The sequence below is a fragment of the Corvus cornix genome, chromosome 2, assembly GCF_000738735.6.
Source record: "Corvus cornix cornix isolate S_Up_H32 chromosome 2, ASM73873v5, whole genome shotgun sequence".
In the NCBI taxonomy this organism is placed as follows: domain Eukaryota; kingdom Metazoa; phylum Chordata; class Aves; order Passeriformes; family Corvidae; genus Corvus; species Corvus cornix.
In genome coordinates, this window is record NC_046333.1 from 81,021,578 (window position 1) to 81,042,080 (window position 20,503).

The following is a 20,503-nucleotide window of genomic DNA, read 5'->3' on the forward strand; positions in this document are numbered from 1 at the left end:
AAGAGAGGATACAAGAGCATCAGGAGAAGCAGGCATCCTAGTCTGCTCTATGGTTTCCTTTACAACTTCTTTAGTACCATATCCACATCCCTTGGCAACCAGAAAACTGCAGGGAAGTCCTCCCATGATATTAGAGTGGGACTGTGGGCATTTGTCAATGAGGATGGCATGTGCCCAGCCCTGGTCACAGAGAAAGCTCAATTCAGAGTGCACCTGTGAAGAATTGCTGCAGAACAATGAGCAGCAGCAAGTGGTTTTGGAAGCTGAAGTTAGCAGGATACTGTTGGAAAAACCCAACAGATTACAGCTGGTGAGCGCTAAAGGATACAAAAGACCTGTCCAAAAACTGGCTTGATGGCACCAATTCAATACAATCTCAGAGATGTGTCAAGGACTTGATAATTGGCACCACATCCTGTGCTTCGCATCCAAGCGATCCTGGGCACACCACCTGGGCACACACATCTTGATGTTTTACAGTATATGGGTATGAAGGTGAATGAATGAAATCAATAGAATGAGTGAACACTCTGGTGTCAGGCAGACAAGTTCTTAAGCTGAAAATCCTTTGTTTTATATCCTGCCTTTGAACTCTGACAGATCTCAGAGGGAGCTTTGCATGCTCCAGTCTACAGACTGTTCAGCAGGTCTGCGCCATGCTCCCTGTGACAGGCACGGGCTCTTTGCCCAGCTGCCTTCAACATACTGAGCTCTGCAATGTTCAGTCATGGTTTACTCATATCTTTGGCCCTGCAGATATTTTCTGGGTTTCTTGAAAGAGTTTAAAGGGCTTTTTGAATTTATTGAAGGGCTTCTTTACCAGATGAAGGACCATTTTCAAACAGCAAACACAAAACTGACCTACACAGATTTTGTCACAAAAGCGACAGTCTGTCCCATTGCTTTGCAAGGAGATGTCCAGAGACCTGAGGAAAAGGCCAGAGAATACCATGATAATTTTTTTTCAGGGTGGATTACCTTGGAGACAGCATTTCAAACTAGAATTAGGAGTACTCAAAATAAGGAAAGGCAACCACAAACCAGTTTGTAATGGGTTCAGTATACCCTTTCCCACAAAGGATGTTTTGTCATTACAGGAAAATAAAGGGAAAAAGAGAGCACGGGGAAAGTGATAAAACCCTCAAATTTAACTCTATTAAGTTAATTCCTAAGTCTTTGAGAAAATCCCTAAAAAGGATGCTGGAGATACAGAACAAGAATGGATGTGGAAGGAGACACCCTAAGCAATATTGCTGATCACAGTTTAAGTGTAATTTAAGTGAAATTTGCAGAAAGGACCACTCAGAGAGAGCACCAGGGCACTGCAGGGAGTCAAGCATGGCGCCCAGATTGGAAGGCAGAAAGGAGCCAAAGAGGAGGAAGAGTCAATCAAATCAAAGAGTTCACCAGCTGTGGATTTGAAGAAAGGATTTCAAGGTCTTAAAGGCAGAAGGGTTTGATGAAGTTCATGACTGCAGAAGTTACAGATAAATCAGTGAGGGGAGGGAATAAGATGTACAAACACACGACCTCCTGCTTCACTAACTTGTTTTTGAACTTCCCTACCCAAGCTTCCTACCCTTGAATCTGTCCCATCTCACAAAGCACATAACTGCTTTGTAGCTGTGCAAGTAGACCCACGGCTGACTATGGGTGTTTCCCCTCTATGTTGCCATACATTTTTATATTTTGATATAGAATTTTGCTGGTTTGTTTGTCAAAGCTTCCTACTCTTGAATCTGTCCCATCTTTCCCTGGTCCCTTCTTAACCCTTGCCTCGGTCTGAACTCCTTCCCACAAGAGCTGACTGTGACTGTGGCAAACTGTGTGGAAGTTGTTTCCTTGGTGTACATATAACAGGCAAGGAATTAATACAGGAAGAACAGCAGCTAAAGGAATTGTCTTCAAACACCATATTTAATTCTCAGTTTGTAAGCAAGCAAGAGGTACAGACAGCTGCTTAGCACTATCCTCAAGAAAAAGTCAGTCCAGTTCTGCTATGGTGCAACTGTGAGACCTTGGAGCAGAGTAGTTCAAAAAGAACAGTGTGAGAAAGTGCTCACTGGGGGCTCCCCACCTTTGCTTGGGGGCTGCACTCAGCTCTGGTCCTTGTCTGGGCTGTGCCTGTACCTGGCCATGTGCCCTCCTGGTTTGGACCCTGACCCACAGAGTTAATTTTGTGTTTGACCTCAGATCCACCTTGTCTCTGTGGGCTTGCCCTTATCATCATGGACTTGCCTGGCAATCCCTGTGGTGCTGGCTGATCCAGGTTGTTCTCACCAGCCCTGCCATGTTCCTTAAAGGACCGCCTTTGTTGATGAGGCTGGTGCTGAGGCCTTCCTGTCACCCTTGGCTCACTTCCCTTTGAGGAGAAGCCCACTCCTTCTGACAGATGAGTCCCCAGGTGTTTTGGAAACTTTCTCTCAGAAAACAATACTACAGAGTATTGAAATCCCAATCTTTTAACAGAAATCGATGCTGACTTTGTACCTTGTATCACAAAATCTCTTCTAAGGCATGATTTACCATAGTTTTATTGATTTTCTGCACAAATCAGGAGACATTCCTGAACAAACTTGTCATTCAGCAGAATGCCTTATCTGGAACAGACACGAGTAGTCATGTCCCTTTGTAAACGTGATAGCAGTCTTACGGAACCAATTGTCATTTCAGGGTAAGTATAGCCTACAAGTTTTCTTTCAGGAATGCTGTACTTGCCTTGCTTTTCCTAAAAGTTGCCCTGAACATCATTTTCAGCACAGTTAGTTTGAATACACATGCTCCTTTAGGATATAAATATCCTATTTTATTAAGACTTCATGTCCTTTTGAGATGCAGAACTGGCATCTTGAGTTTAAAGACAGGGGCTGAGGTGGCTCAGGCTCTGTTACCAGCCCAGTGTTTAAAGCCCAGTCTCCAGATCCAGGGCCACTCCAACAGCGCTACTAAAGCAGCACTGAGTTTACACTGGAGATTACAGCAGGGCTTGACACGTGAATAACAACCAGCATTTCTGGCTGGCTCTCCTGATGAGCGCTGGCAGTGGCGCGGTGCTGGCAGTGCAGCAGCCTGTGACAAACTGCCGGTGGGAGACCGGGCCCACCCTTCACCCGCTGTGCACTCACGAATAGCAAATTCGCATGTTCCAAAGACTCCCTCTGAAAGAGCAACATTATGGCCAAGTGTCTCAGAGTGCCTTAATCTTGTAGTGATTGACCTTGGCCCCCCTCCAGGAACTCAAATTTCAGAAAGAGCAGTCACTGGCAATCCAGCTCCGACCATCTGTCACACATTGCTGTTACCTCTTTCCCCATCTGACTGTGCTAAAACCATGCTAAGGCAGCTAGGAAGGTGAGTTATTTTGCTTTACTGACCTTCTGCATTGCCATAAGTAGCTGGCCATCAGTAGAGGTCTTACCCAAGCCACTGAACGGATACTGGGTTTAAAAACCTCCTGGCTGTAACTCTTTTCTAAATGCACATAAACTGCTTTGTAGCTGTGCAAGTAGACCCACAGCTGACTATGGGTGTTTCCCTTCTATGTTGCCATACACTTTTATATTTTGATATAGAATTTTGCTGGTTTGTTTGTCAAATTGGTTTTCTCACCAAATCTTTTAATAACAACTTCTTTTACCTTCTTCAGCACACTAGCACTTCATTGTCAGCAGCCACTCAGTGTCCCATAAGTCTCAAACTACTTCTAAATCCATTCTGAATGAGCATTTCCCTCCTGCCCTCCCTCCATGTCACCAGATTGTGCAGTGCTCAAAAATACTCAGATATTAAAATGGGGGCACACAATTTACCGCACTTCCTTCGTGGCCCCTATTTTCAGCTGAAAATGTGAGGAACTGCAAGTACTCACCGAAACTTCAATTTAGAAAATCAAAAGTATATTAACTCTACAGATCTTTAGTCAGTGGATAATCTTTGGTATCCTCAGTATCTCTGATGCAAAAACAGGCTGATAAAACTTTCTGTAGGCAAACTCAAGATGGAGGCTAAGAAAGCCATTTTCTGGCTGGCCAAAGGTTTGTTCTCCCCAATATTCTGTTTTCTTATGAACCATCGAAACAAGAAGTGGCTGTTCAGATGCCAGAGGCAGCAACCAAAGCAGTGAACTTTGATATTGATACTTTTTGTATAAGAATCAGAATAACAAGTACTGAGTTATTTACATAGCTGAAAGGTTGTGAAACAACTTCTAGTGACCCAAACAGAACGAATGGGCTTCCCTCAGATCTCTAGTGATAATAATAGGTCATGACACCGTAAGACCAATTTGACAAGTCAGAAAATCATAGGATTGGAGCTTCATTTTAAGTGATGATTTATAACACACAATGGAAAATTCTGAACTAGCATCTGCATGAAGTATGTGTGAGTCCAGAAAGTGCATCTGCTTCTAGCAGTGTTTGAGCTCTGACAACAGTTTCATAATTTTTTGTCATAAAAATTTAACATAAAATGAATGATCCAATTCCTAAGCCTTTGTTCCAGTGTAAGAGGCTACAGAACCTAGCAGAAAATAACACACCAGTTACCACATCATGTTTTCTGTGTCATATCAATGACACAGAAATACTATCATATCTGTCTAGAAACTGGATATTATGAAATGAAGGATAGTAATATCACTAGGCTTGATAAAAGCCTGTGACTTAAAATATTCTGATTATGAGGGGTTAGACTCTTGTGACAGCAAAATCACTGAAATGAACTCCTTATTCAAGATCTTCCTCAATGAAATGGACCTGTAGGACTCTTGATCTAGACACTAACAATACTCACATTCCATTTGTTATTATTTCCATAATATTTAATTCGTGTCATAGATTTGCAACTGAAAAACAAGAATATATACTAATATAAGCTAGATATTTAATTATTATCTACCAGTTTATATACCAGTTACTTCATATAAAAAAACCCATGCAATATTGTGGCTGAAAGATGCTGTATGTTAGGACTGCTCTTGTAGAGGCTGCTGCCCCTCAAGAGGTCTTCTGAGTCTTCTCTCCAGGACCCCTTCACTTGCAATGCAGTACAGCTGGGAACTCAACTGCAGACAAGAGCCAAGAGCGAGAAACATAATTCCTGTTATCAGAGACCTGCTCACTCCCTGTGCCTCAGCTCCCTCCTTGCAGCAGAGACAGACCTGCTGGTGCCCTGTTGCCCATAAACCTGGAGACCAAACTCAGAGCTATAGAGGTATTAAAAAAATCCTAAGTCACCAAATTTCCCACCAATGTTCCCTGTGGGATATGGCCCCTACACCCAACTCTCCTGACAGGAGCCTGAGACCCCAAAGCTTTCCAGTCCCTGCCACAGTTTGAGGCAGAAGTGGAGGTCTGGCTCTGGTCCCACCCTTGCACTGTCACACACAGAGCTGACAGCAAGAGCCCTGTGAGCCTTTCCCACCTCTGTCATGGATTTCATTAAATTCTGTTCTACAAATTTTGATGATCCTGGTCCCCAAACTCTCCTGGGGACAATCAGTCTCACCCTGAGAGTTCTAGGAAAGCTCCTGGGTGAGTTTGTACAGGCAAACTGAGTGCTCCCCCAGAATGTGCCTTCACTGCCTTGACTATGGCTTATTTAAAAGCTGCACCCATTTCCAGGGAAGGCTGTACTACAGTTCTCAGAGGAAGCAGAGCCAGTTTTCTTTTTGGTAGTTGTTAGGATTTAGTTAGATGATGATAAAGAAGAAGCAAAACACTTTGTATACCTGCCATCACCAAGGCTTTCACACATTCTGTTCGGCCCTGCATTGCAGATTTCATCAGTGCTGTGAATCCAAACGCATTCCTCTTCTCAATATCAAGCCCGGGAAAATAGTTCAATAAATAATTTGTAATGGTTATGTGCCCTTTAAAGAAACAAAAGAAACAGAAAAACAATATGTCACAGAATGAAGGTTCTGTTTCAAGGATAAACCAAAAATTTACTCCTGCAGGTCTGATAAATGGAAAATGCAGATAATTAATAAGATCTCTTTTCTTAGTGTCCTCTTCCACTCATTGCAGTCATCAGCCTTAGGGTTAAGTGGCCCTGACTTGTGACCAGAATGCTGGGATAGGAGGTGGAAAACATGGGTTCCCACCTTCTCTCAAGTTGCTCTCCTTTCTGAAAAGTCAGTTTAAGGTAAGGGAATAATTGAAGACCAGAGGTAGTCACTCTGAGGTTGCAAGGGGCCCCAGTTTCTTGACTCAGTGAGTAGCACTGCAAAGGGAATCCCTACAGCTTATGGAAGGAAGTTCCATCTTGTTTTGGGGTGACTTTATGATGCTGGATCCTCTATTGCCTGCTTATTGCCCAGACATGAATCCTGTGCCTTTCTGTGCCTTTAAGCCAGATCCGAGAGATGGGGGGGAAAGGTGGTGGAATTCCTTTGGCAGCTGTGTTCAAAAACACAGATAACTCCCTCACGCTCTGTCCCCAGCGCTCAGCTCTGCAGCAGGGAAGAGAGTTGTATTCTCTTGCTTTTTAGCTAGCTTCTCGTTCATTAGCTGAGGCAGGAGTTTTCCTGGGACTGTGGCTTCTTCTTCTCAAACTGGAACTGTTCAGCTTTGCTCCGGTCCGGAACACCATCACCGGGAGGCCCCACACCGCAGCCCGGAGGGGCCCAGGACACACCCCAGCTCCAGAGAGAGCAGAGCCACACCTACAGAAAGGACTCTGAATCTACCAGGTCTTCTTCACAGCGAGAGGTTTTATTATCTAACATTATTCATTTTTTCCCCATTGTACCTGAGCGCACCTTGCTTGTTAAATAAACAGGTTTTTTCACTTTCCTCCAGAGATTCTTTCTGAACCTGGGTGAGGGAGGTGCTGCTGAAACCTGCCTTCTATTCAAGGACACGTTCATTTCAGATGTTTCCTCCCAATTTGTCTCAAACCAAGACACGTCACTGGGGGAACTGACTGCAAAGGTTCAGCTTTTCCCCTCCTCTGGTAAATCTGAGCCTTAGAATCATGGTGCTTCATTAAAAAGTGATGATTGCACAGTTATTCCAGCCAATAATGCTAATGAACCATGTCAGGCCTGATACAAGAGAAAGGAATATTTTGTGTAGGATCTCACATTTTTATTTTTCCATCTGACAGTGTAAAGCCACTTGTCTACTCTCCTGCAGTTGGAAAATGGAACTGATGTTCAGTTTTGGTAGTAAAATGAATTATTTAAGTTCTGTTTCTAAAAGCAACTGTTGTTGCCATTCATGTGCCTTGTATGCCAGGATAACTGGTGTCTGCAAGGCTATACTGAGGAGCTGAACACATCTCTAGCTAAATGGTTGGAAGACCAATTAAGACATCAAATCTTTATAATTGGACTATCAGACGAATAGCTAGTGCCATAATGACTCATTCAAAACAGTTTTCCCTCCACTTGTCAATCATTTTATGATGCTTTGATGCTCTATAAAATAATGCCGTCTGTCAGGCAGCTGCAACAATCACAATTTAATTAGTAGGAGATGTAAAAGTATTCTCTCATCTCACTCTGCAGTCCAGCTGACTATTCTGTAATGCATGCCATTCAAATTCATCTAGAAATGTTACTGAAGCAGATTATAATTCATACAGGACAATTTAAAAGTCTATAGCGTCACATCTGGTGTCGATTTCATCAGCAGCCACTTTGTACCAACACAGTCCTCCATTCACTTTGAAAAGCAGGCTATGAAAGTCTTTACCAATTAATTTGTGTTGCAGGTTTACTTTCTCTCCTGTAATTTTTTTGACTGTTACCTTTCTGCATAACTGGAGACTCTCATGAAACCTGAGCAAATGTAGAGATAGTGCAGCTCAGACGAGCAACTCCCAAGTCAGAGAAAACCAAATAAATAGCTCCCTGTACCTTGAGCAATCCAATGAGAATGAAATATAAAAATTCAGCAAACCATAACAAGCTGAACAAAGCCAAAGTGGACTGGGTTCAGGGCAGGATCAAGTGACCTGGTCCAGCTTACTCAATACAGAGGCTTCAGCTTTGCTGATTTTTTGGCATAAAATCAAATCCTAGCAAGGAATCAGTTGCTACTGGGAGAATCTTTGTGCCCAAATTGTTTTGCAGGACACTCTCTGTTTCAGTGATGTAGAGCATGTGTCTTCATGAAGGCTTTGGAACAGTTGAAATACTGCTTTTTGACCACAAAAACCAGAGGCAAACTGAAACAACTAGAAATAATAAGACGGAAGATTTTTCAGGAGTTATTACATCACTAAAGATGTTCTTTCCTTTGCCTAAAGTATAATTACAGTAAGAGATGTTTTGCAAATCTGGGGTGATCCTGAATTAATCCTGAAAATCTTGCTTAACCAAAACTCTCCAGGGGACTAGAAAAGGCCTCAAATGAAACCAAAAAAATTATCAGCAGTAAAATAAGAAAGAAAATTTAAAGTTTGTGATTCCCAGAAGTTTTGTGTCTCAGGGATTCCTGAAAACCACTGCAATTTTCATCTGGAGGATATTCTGTGCTCTGAGGTTTGCTTCAGATTTCCAGTTCAAACAGATATCAAATGCAAAGCAAAATTCAGAGCTGCCAAATTTTAGTTCAAACCCTGTCATACACTTTTGATTTAAGGCCATAAAGTTTGCTTTGGTTCTCCTGTGTCTGGGAGAACAAGCAGCCTGTACCTAATTGAGTGAGTCTCCTGTGATGCAAAGTCTGCTGTGCAAGCTGTATGCATCTCTAAAATAAACGAGCCTGGACTCAGCCAGTTTGGTTATACTGAATTCAAACAGGCTCTTGCTGTTTGTAAGCCAGCTCTATCTCCTACCAGAACTGGCATGCTAAGGGTACACTTCTTCTCCCTGCAAGCCATATATAGAGATCAGCACAGATGTCTGTAATAGCTTAATTCACTTAATTGCTGCCACAAAGGAAAGGCCTATAATGATGACAATATTGCCTAATAATTTGTGTAACACAGGCAGAAGTATAAGCTGCATAGTAAGGAAGATGCTTTGTCAAGTAACATTTCAGTCCTGAATTGTACCTGCAAAATGCTTGTGTTTGGCCTGCGGTTAGTGAATGCTTTCTCACAGTTGGATGGAACCAAGGACACCCAGAATGCTTTTTCCTCTGGGCGTTTTAGGTGTTTGTGTTCTCATGTCTTTCTTAATAAACAGGAACTGGGATAACTTCCAATTTGTGTTCCCGACTCTACAGCCTTGCCCCAAACGGATGGCTGTAACATAAAACATCTATACTTTGTAAGCAAATACAACTCTCTCTGAACACCAGTGCATGCCAATTACTATACACTGATGTAGCTATGTCCCCATCAGCAGGAGAACTGAGAAAAAAAAGTAATTTTCCTTCTTTTCCCATTTTTTTTTTAAAGTCACTCTCCTTCCTCCCTTTCTTTCCACATCTTATTTCAATTGCTTGTTTCTATCAATCTCCCATTTTTTTCTGCATTGTCCTTGCAATATTGCTTAGTGTGTAACTCTGAAACTTCATACAGCCTGTTAGCTACTGTTCTCCCATGCTGGTTAGACATAACAAAGCCTCTCCAGGTTTGCACTTCAAGGACACCTTGTTGTCCCAGGCCCTGAAATATGTAAACTAAAGCCTCTGAACAGGGGGAGGGGGGAAACTTGGGGTAATTACTTCATTGCCTGAAATTGTAATTGGAGAATTAACCCCAATATGTAAATGGACCAAACTTATAAAAGTGTTAAAAACCCGTGACCCAGTGGCCATCTTGGGTGTAGCCCCTCAGAAGCTTTTTGACTCCCAAGGTGTTCCTACTGAAGGCACTTCAAATAAATACCTGCTTTTATGCTCTTAATCTTGTCTAGCCTCTGTTTTCAGGTAGACGCTTCAAGGCATCAGTTCTGGCACCCCAGGTGGGACTCAAACCCAAAATCCCTGACCCACCTGGTCAGTGGATCCTAACAAAAATGGCAGCACTTTCTGAAACCTTCAAATACTACCTTACAAATAACTGAAATAATGTGGATTTGATATTAGACCTTCCACAGGAAAACCCATAGTTTTGGTATAAATAACAGTGATCTCAAAATAATTTATTTTGTAAAAGTGTGATTACTTTCACACCCTAAAGTTAAACCTCCCCCCCCCAACAAATAAATTCTCCACTAAAGGCAAGTTTGCATAAGCTCTGCTTTCAGGTCTTTATGATACACTGCTCAGTGTTACTACTTAATACCCAGCAATAATTAAGCAGCATCCATAGCACTGTAGCTCCTCTGGTTGCAATGTTAACCTCACAGTAATCTCTATTAACACTACACCAGTATCTTGTGATAATTAATTAAATAACTGGTGTAAACACTGTAGCTTAGGATTAGCACAGGCAGGGGAAAACATCCAAGTTGTTGGGGGTTTGTATAAGCTTCTGCTGACTACAGTAATTTCCAGTTGCTTTGGGGATCAATAGCAAGTACTGGCAGAGAGTGTCAAGTCAATGTCAGCCTGCTGGATTAATTCTCAGCTCATTATCATGAGTTATAAAGGTCAAGCAGGAGGCAGTGTTAAAACTTTTTTAGTCCAAATTTATATTAGGACAGATAAATAAAAGCAGATTCGTGTTTTGGAGACTTTTCTACCTTCTTTGGAAAGCTACTGTACTCGTACTCATGGCTTTGCTATGAGTCTGCCTACTGTGGTCACAATTCTTTCTTCAGTATTCAAGACCCATCTTGCAGTAACTTTAGCAGAGTTCACTTTTTGGTACAACACAAAGCAAGGTTAGGCACTACCTGGGAACGTTCAGTGGCACTGTTACTAAACTGACATGAAAACCTAACTGCTCCAATCTTTAGACATGGCTTGTAATGTCCATTGATATTCCTTGATGGAAATTTATTCCTGGGAGTGAGGACTATGTCCCATGAACTCCCACAAACATCCCATACTCTTCATCAGCCAGCAGACATGATAAAGACCAGCTGTGTCTTTCCTTGTAAAGTGACTGCCTTTGCAGAGCGTGCTTGAAGGAGGCAAAGGAAACCAGAGATGCAGATCTAGGCAGCTCCTGGAACAGCTTTTAGATTACAAAGTGATGGCATCCTTCTTTGGAGAAATTTTTCCTGATTTACGTGCATTAGCACTTTGTTAACACTTGTTAGAGGAAGCTAAATCTTCCCTTAAAGATTAAAGCACAGCCCTTCAGTTTTAAAAGAAATAATCAAATTATTGTTTTCTAACTGAACACCAGGAATAAGGAACTCTCCTGGGAGTTTCTCTTACATCTAAGTGATCTGTTACACTCGTTCACTGAATATTACCATGCTGGTTGGGATAAAAGAAAACCTTGTGCTAAACCCTGCTCTCACTCCTGCCTGTGTCAGGAATAACGTGGTTGATGTTGATACCAGCTGCTACAAAAGGATCATTGGCAAACACTAAATCCTGATGAGATTTTTTTGCTTTCTAACTATGGAGTGGGTGAAGAATGTTTTAGCAGCTAAGGTATTTCTTAATGATGATAGGTTTTCCTACAGTCATCAGTTACTACAGTCACTCTGAGGTAGGTGCAGCAAGCAGGGGAGGAAAGTACTAATGCAGCACATTGCACGTCCACAGTGTTCATTTGTTGCTTGCCAGAGCAAACTTCAGAAAATCAGTTTAAAGGAACAAAGCAGTATAATATTGCACACCTGGGATAAGATTTTCTTTATTTCTAATTTAAAATAATTAATAGCATCTACTAAAAATGTGTTGCTTTTGCTGCCCTAATCTATTGGATAAATACTACTGTAGATTAATCAGTTCAAAGAAAATCATGACAAACTTACTTGGGAGTGGGTTTGGCCAGGATTATTTTACACAACATAATTTCTTTTAGGGATTTGAAAAAAAAAAATCCTAAAAAAAAAAATAGCCAAAACACACACTCCTCCCAAGAGCGTGTATGGAAGAGGTGATACAGAGAGCCTTACCTGCCTGTGCAGCTGTAATTAGAGCCGTGTTCCCTTCGTTGTCCTGCCAGTTCACATCAAGGTGAGGGCATTGTGCTAAGGCCATTACAATATCCACATAACCTTGGTAACAGGCAACAATAAGACCATTCTGTAAGTAAAATATAAAATGAAAGTTAGGATTCCCAGACTGAAAAAAATGCACTGAAGAAGCATGCTAGACTGCTTTTTTATTTTATATTTTTTTCCAGACAGAAGAACTGAAAAGATATCACCATAACTAGTGATTAGCTCCAGGCACAATGTTCAGATCCAAAACACTTCTTTTTATCTCTGCCCTTTGGCAAGCAATGTTTGATACTCCTCAGAAATACCTAAGAGAGTAGATATTATATTATGCTACATGCAAAGTAACTGTTTATAAATGGCTTGTGCTTCTATGGCTATATACTCTCAATCCAAATGAGAATAAATCTGATTTTATTATATAATAAAATGAACCCAGCAGGTAAGATGAACTGGACCTGCTCTGAATATTAATTCTCCGAAAAACAACTACTTGTTCCATGAAGGGGAAGTGGTAGGCTGGAGCTCTGTTCATACTGCCTGTTGCTATCTTTAAATAATTCAGATTTCCCATTAGAACTAGGCCTCCTTTTTTTATAATCATAAATAAAATTAAATTGCTTTTAGAGGTCCTGTTTAATGTGTTTTATGACAGCTGGAGGCTGTAAAATTTCCAGAAGGAAGCCAAGCCAGGAGGTAAACCTTGTAACTATGCTTGGTACCCAGATAGTGTTTCACACCACAGCAGCAAACTGATAGCTTCCCTAAAATACAGCAAAATACACTTGCCATTAATTAAATGGAACCACAGTACTTAATCCTGGCTGCTCACTTGACCACTAGGATTAAAGCCATTATCTCCGGTCTTCAGGATTACTTGGGCTGCCCTCGATCATCTGCCTGGGGCTGATGGGTGTAGAGGAGGGCTGGCACAGATAAATCAGCACTCTCTGCACTCCCTCCTCACTGCCAGCGCATTACTCAGTTTGCCTGAGCTCAGCATGAGCATCTGACTGCCGAAAAGATAAGGGCAGAGACACAAATCTCAAACTGCCTGGTAACCCTGCCTCCCTGAAATGCACTCACATGAAAGACTTGCAAGGAGAACCTGGTTATGAAAACAGAATGGCCTGCCCTGATTCCTCCATCATTTTTCTCTTGCCTACACATTCTCTTTATTTCTTTTTCCCATGGACATTACTAAGACAGAAATGTTCACCAGATGACAACTGAGGCTTTTGATTTATTGTCCTCACAACAAGTTAGTTATTAGTATAATTTCACTGTTATTCTGGACAGTTCTGTTGGCTGAGGTAGCAAACAGCTTCACTGAGATACAGGAGTGATATCTACTCTTTATGCTGTTCACAGGCAATGTAGGTTATTTCTCAATTGCATCTTTCAATAAAATAATTACTCTGCCTTCTTTTGTTCTCAAATCACTCTTGCCCTCAGCATGAAGCAACACCTACCACTGCTCTATAAAGAGCATCTTCATTTCCTTGTGAAGAACCTGTAATACCTCAAAGCCTTCTATTGGAATTGTACAGAGGATTCTGCTAAAAGTCATGTATTTTTGGTTTTTTTTTTTCACTAAACGCATGTACTTTCCTGGTAGGATTGTTCAGCTTAATTCAAATTTTACTGTAATATAATCGTTTTTAGCTTTTAAGAAAAATGTGTCAATGTCCACTTTGTAAGGACTTGAGCATTATTTCAGTTCTTTAACAATTTAATTTTTCACCTGATGTTCAGGATGTTTACAACTCCAAAAGCTGTGCAGATTTAAAACTCTACACAGTCATTCAGTGAAATATCTGTTACTTATGATAGCAGAAAATTAAGTTTGCAATTGTTTTGAGACAAAACCTTTTGACAATAAGAAGAGAGATTCTATTCACTGAAAAAAATGGCATTTTTGAAGAGAGTGATAGTTTCAAAAAGGCTGTAAGAATAACTAAAAATAGCTGTCATCTGTAATGAAAAGAAAACTATTTCACCCAGTATCTGGAGGATATTTTCACAGTGTATTCTCACACAACATTTTTCTGTTCTATAAATAGTTACTAGATGCTTAAAATAAGCTTGGTTTTTTGTTCTCTTTATAAAAGAGTAAAGTTAAAATATTGTAAAGATATATTACAATACTGTAAAAAAATAATAAAAAACATTAGTTCTTTTTTTGTTTTGCAAGAGGTTTTTGCACTACAGTTTTCAGAGACTTTTGTTCTACTTTTAGTGGGTACCTCCATTAGATAGGAATTAATGCATCTAGCACTGATTTCAGTAGATGTGAGACACAAATTATCTTCAAATCAATCAAACTCACTCACTGTTCTGAGTTTACAAACCAGAAGGATTACTTAGGTGTCAACATTTTCTGATGTTTATTTTCCAAAGATGTTATCAAAGACTGCTTGCTTAAGGATAAAGAAAAGCACCAGAGAGTAGGAGCTCTCTGAGGGATTACATGATGCAGTAGCACGGAAAATCATCCTTGAAGGGTGGTTTTACAAATCTGAAGTGGGCCTGATAAGAGTGTGAGAACCTGATATTCAGTGGAGTGTATGACCCTGGTTGAGAAGCAAAACGAGCAATGGCATGAGGACATAAAACCAAGTCCCTTCTGTAAAGCTGATGGGTTTTTTTCACCCGTTACATGTCTGTGGGCAGGTGGGTGAGACACACTGCTTGCTAAGGGACTGCTTTCCTTTGCATAACCCTCCCAAATGAGTCAGATACTGAAATGGGGTGCAGGAGGCTGCAGCTTTACAGTGAAAGTTGCAATAAACTTCTGGATTTGATGGTTATTTCCCAAATCCTCTTTCAGTGATACAATGATAATTTGTGTTATCAGGTTGCTTTTTTTTCCCTATTTTTTTTTTCCTTTGCATCCTTTTCTGGCCCTGTCTACATTCTTCTTGCTAAAAGTAGTACAGACAGATCAGCCAGCATGTGCAATCAGTCAATATCAAAGTGAGTTATTAGTCTGGAATCTTTAAGTTCATATACCAATAAATACTATAATATATTAAAAACTCCTTCAACAGTCTCAATTAATGAATATAACTGATACAAAATTGCCTCCAGCAAATTGCCTTTTGAAGCAATCAGTAAGGCAGTAGCCTGCATCACAGCAGTCTGCAGGAAAATACAGCTGTGCACTTAATATCTTTTCAAACCCTAAAAATAAATGAGTTTTAGTTAGCAAATACTGAACCTGAACAATCTGGTTACCCTGAGAAGAGAGATGACATTAATGTTCTGCCAAAGGCGTTATTCTGCTTCTCATATGAAAGGCCACAGTGCAATTATGAAATGGTCAGTGTACATGGGGAAAAAAAGTATTTTTTAAATTGAATCATACCATTATTTTCATCAGTAAGATCAATTCTCAGAAGTATTCACTACTTGTGAAGGCTTTTGGAGAAAGGAAGATTGATAATTCTTAAATATGTCCTCTGCCTAAAAGGACTTTTCTCCTTCAACAGCATCCTTTCCCCTCTCTTCCCTTTTGTATGTCCTCAAACACCACTTATTTTAAATAATAATAAAACCCCAAACTATTCCCATTAATATATAGTAATAATCATCAATTATTAGACAGTATAACTGTACATATATCACAGCACCCGAGCACAGTATCCCTGCTTTTCAAGTATACTGTTATCTGACTTGCTCTCTCCCGATCAGTGGCCAGGATTGCTGCCCTTCATTCTCCCAGATCAATGAAACAGATCCTCTGTGCATAAGAGATGTAAAATATGAAACAAGGTTTGCAACAGATCCCATTTCATTTTTCAAATATTGCACACAGACTCTGTGTGACAAACAAGAAAGCATGAGCCATCCATCACACCAACTACATTAACATTTACTGTAATTTTTCCACAGAAAGGGAAGTTGAAAGTCAGCTCAGTAACAGGTTTTTTTCCAAGTAGAAGCCACAATAATTGCAGGTGTTGGCAGCTCTATCTTTCCTCTGTGGAATAGTTGGAATTTCACAGAGCTTTTCCACAGTTTTTCTGTAGTATATGATGTATCTGATTTTTGGGCAACTAGCACAGTTTTGAAAGGTCCTTCTTTGTTTTGAAGTGACAGAGCAAAATTAACAATATTTAGAATATATGACAAAACAGCCTCAGATAAATTACTTATTTTTCATATATTCTAAATAAAGTATAACTACTTTTCTTATTTTCTTCTCACAGTACACAAATTAACATTTCAGGCATGGGACTACCTGAAGTTAATCAGATGTTGCAACAACTTCCTCAAGGAGTGAATCTTTTGATTCTGTTTAAACTGATAATTCTTCCTGTGCCTTTGATTTCATGTAAGACTGGAATGGTGTTGCCACTATGAAAATAAACTCTCTTTTGCTCAGCTGTGCTGGCTAACGACATATTAACTTGTCTGATTAAGTGAGGTCATGGATATCTCAGGAGACAATTTTACAAATCAGGTATTATGACACAATTACAGATGTAAGGCTGTTTGTACACTAGATCATTACAGATGATAGAGATCACAAGAAATACTCAAGGATCAATACTGAACTCAAGCTGAATAATGAGAAAATCACATACAGCTTGCAATTGATTTAGCTTTTTAAAAGATCTCTTCAGGCAACTTATTTTCTACCAAGATGCTGAGAGTGAAAACAGCTTATTATATTTTTTTGCCAATTACGCCAGACAAAAATGAGTCTGGCAAAAGACTAAATTGGTATTACCCATTGCTCTCCATAAACATTGTGATAAACAACAGTTTGCTTTGCATGCATCTGTAAGTATTAATGAGAATTCTGCAAGGTTGGTTTATTAGCAGTGATTAAAACCACATGTAATTGAATTAAATGAGATAATGATTCATCGTAATCCATAGTCACATGCAAGGACAACTATGAAAATTAAGTCTAAGTAAAAAACATGTTATAGAAAAAATATCAAAAGTTGTAGAAATGGAATAATAATAATAAAAAAAAAGGAATAAAAAGCTGTGTTTAAACATTTTCTTGTTGATTCACTAAAATAATAACTCATAAGTTTAATATTTTGTCTTATACAAAATTCACACTATAACAGAATTGTATCTATAACTATCACTCACTATAACATAATACATGTACACAGAAAAAAAAATAAAATCAGATCAAGTATTTCCAAGTAAATCTCCCAAAATCATTTGAAGGTAATTCTAATCTCCACTAAAAACTCTGCAACTCCGTGAATCTTCACTTAACAGAGATTCTAAATTTATGTTGCATTAAAAAAGAGCAACATGTAGCACTGAGCACCATGATCTACTATATACTAATTTGTGTATCATGCACAAAACCTTTCAGTATAAAAACAGCAATCTGAGAAACTTTCAAAAGTGGCTTCAGCTTGTCTTATTTGGTTTGTGTTGATTATTTCAACAGCGACAGAGATGAGGTGATTATTCAGGTCATCAGTCCCACGAGAAGTGGTGTTTATGTGCTACAGAAATCCATCAAGCACATAAGCCCTGATATTATCTGCAGAAAATAATTTAGGCTGACCTTTTAAAGAAAGGGCTGCAACAGCTTAGTCACATGCACATTTATATTGAGAGAGTAACAAAAAAAAGAACTGGAAATTTAAATAAATTTTGTCCAACTGCTGTTTGGTCAAAACCCCACATGCCTGGAGGGGGTAAGGGGGGAGAGGCTAATTTTGCCAGGGAAAGTGATCAGGGAAGCACAAAAGAGTATCCAAGCAGGGATGGAGCATCAGCATGCAAAACTCTCTGCCTGCTCTGTAGAGGAACAGAGTAGCCCAAAACCCAATCCTGTATCCAAAATCAAGCTCAAATGGCACTGCCCCTGCCAGTGCCTCAATACCGAAGGCACAAAATTGCCACCTTTGCTTTGCAGCATTATGAGCATTTAGAGATCCACTTCCCAGTATGGACTGTGCTCCACTACAGAAAAGCACAGGCCAGTCTGTGGACACACAGTTGATGATCCATCATTTTTCCTCTCCAATTTTTTTCAACTTCACATATTTCATAAACACCTCTTCAATCAGTCAGGTCACATGTCTTTAAGTAAAGGTATATATATCATCTCTGCAGAAATCCTTACTTAATCTATTCTAATCCAAATCCCCATGATCACCCCTAAAAATAGTCTCAGGAAAGTTCGTTTTACTATGACTGCAAAAGCTTGCATTACACAACGAAGACAACCCATACCACTTGTGTAATAAAGGAGACAACAGGAAAAGGTTATAAAAATAGACAAGGCCATGATGATTTTTTGCCTTTTCTTTTATACCCCTTTTATATACCTTTTTATAGCTTTTGTATTCTTAATGCTTTTTAGCCTACATTCTTAGACTTATTGTGTCAACCTAAGAGACTAAACATTTTAGAAGCTTCATAGCTAGGGATCAGTGTGCCCCAGACCCCAAGGTCTCTCCAGAACATATTCTGTAAACCAAGATAGAACCATCCAGGGGAAGGTTCCTTGGGGAGGGGGGCTCACTTGAGCCTCTCATTGGGGAATCTTTGATAGATATGCTAATTAGTAAGACTTATAATGTTATACCAGATCTTTTGGGGGTGCATTTTGGTGCATTCCACCTGGACGTAGTGCATGCACCTAAGGGTCCTTAAAATAAATACCGAGTTAAAACCCCATTTTCCCTTCTAACCGCATTTGATTCTTGATTTTAAGACCAGGAAAAGGCATCGTAGTGGGACTTTCCTTATTTACTAACATGTACATTGTCTGAACTGGTTTCAGTATCACTGGTGATGTAAGCAGTTGGCAGAAACCTCGGAAGTAACTGCTAAGAGCCATAAGGTACTTACAAAGCAAATAAATACATGCTGTGTAGTCAGAGCTATTCCAGTGGGTGGGATGTATAAGAAATATGTGGCAATTCTGAGACATGCTTATAAGATATTAAGCCTTCTCTATTTTCTTTTTTTAATATCAAGCCACATAATAAAAGCAAATAATTCAATAGGAAATCTAAACCCCATGAGCTGATGGGGACTTAAGGGTTGTACACTGTTCCACGGGAGGCTGGAACATGTGCCCAGATCCTGCACTCCCCCACATATCCCAGCACCAGCCATCTAGTTGCCTTTTGGCACAGCTTTCTTGACCAAAGTCTAGGGCAGAGGACAACTGAAGAGATGATCTTCAACCCATGGGAAGCCTGATGGGAGGAGAACTGGAGCATTACACCAAAAATAGTGATCCGTTTTCTCGCTCCTGAGGGGAATTCTTGTCTTCCCATGAGGCAGAGTCCAGGTAAGACAATACCTGGGTGGTCAGGACCCCTGCACCTCTTCCTGCACCCCAGGGATGCTCCAGGAGCCATGGAGGGTGACTCCTCTCTCACACTTCCTTACCTGCTGCATCTGCCACCACCTCTCACACTACACATCGTCACCTCTCACCCCAAATCACACCGTGTCCAAAGGCCTGGAGGGCTGATGAAGCACAGAAAATATTTTTGGACTGTCCTGACCAGCAGCCAGTGGTGGCCAGCACCTCCTCTCCCCATCACTGGAGAAAAGGGCTGCTTTGATCCTGGCTGTATCGCTTCCTCTTGACAATCATTTCAGTTGCAGAAGTAGCTCAGAAGCAGAGGACACTCAGGATTACATCTCACAGTGGGAGCAGCCCTGCAAAAAAAATATGAGCCAAGGGACACTGTGCAGGAGGCCTGGGCTGCGTTGCCAGCTGTTTTCCTATGACTTATGCTGACACTTGATGCCACTTCTTGAAACAGCAGCAACTGGATCTATGTTACCACGTGAAAAATCTTTTACTGCTCTTTCCTCTCTGAACCTCAGCTGGAACTGAACATGTGAACAAGAGCCAGCAGCAGCCACAACTAACGTGGGCATATTTTAACATTGAGATGCTTGAGCTAGGAAATTTAATGTGATTCCATTGACACATATTTAAAAAAAAAACTGCTCAAGATGTTAGCAGATACACACATTCAAGCTCAATATCAATTTTGTTAAAATACTGTATTATTTTTGAGTGATAGCTGGTAAAGGATTAGGAATCTACTCATCAATCTGAAGTTTCAGCAGGAAGAAGAGTTCCTTTGCTAGTCACAGGAGACTGATGTGCAATGAAGTTTATATGGAATGAGAGGAAACTGGGATCATTTTCCCAGAGTGATATTTGATATATGCAATCAGTCCAAAATAAAGCTTTGCAGTGTATGCAAGATTGCTGGTCACAGCAGAACTAAACAAGGCATAATTTTAGTGAAGGACTAAGTAAGGAACCTTTAGGGAAGTACTGCTTAATACAAATAACATATCCTTAAAATTAACTGACATGTCATCTAGCAGAGCTTACCATCATTATACATAAGATAAAAGGAATTTGTATCAGGATTCAGTAACTTGGCAAAACAGCCCAGAATTCCACTTTTCAGAAAGGATTCTGTGTTCTGTTTATGAGATGCCTGGCTGTAAAGAACAGAAAGTAGTGTGGGAAAATGGTAGGGGAAGCAACACATATTTTATCAGGTTAAA

The 20,503-nt window shown here is 40.2% G+C and overlaps 1 protein-coding gene across 1 annotated transcript in view; it reads right to left on the reverse strand.

Moving 5' to 3' along the window:
• Positions 1-20,503, reverse strand: part of ANKRD33B (ankyrin repeat domain 33B) — a 54,079-nt gene that overhangs the window by 7,378 nt on the left and 26,198 nt on the right. Inside the window, exons 2-3 of the mRNA XM_039549382.1 lie at positions 11,921-12,050; positions 5,732-5,872 (exon numbers count right to left, since the gene is read on the reverse strand). Of these exons, the coding sequence (XP_039405316.1) occupies positions 5,732-5,872; positions 11,921-12,050 (271 nt within the window). The remainder of the gene's footprint in view (positions 1-5,731; positions 5,873-11,920; positions 12,051-20,503) is intronic.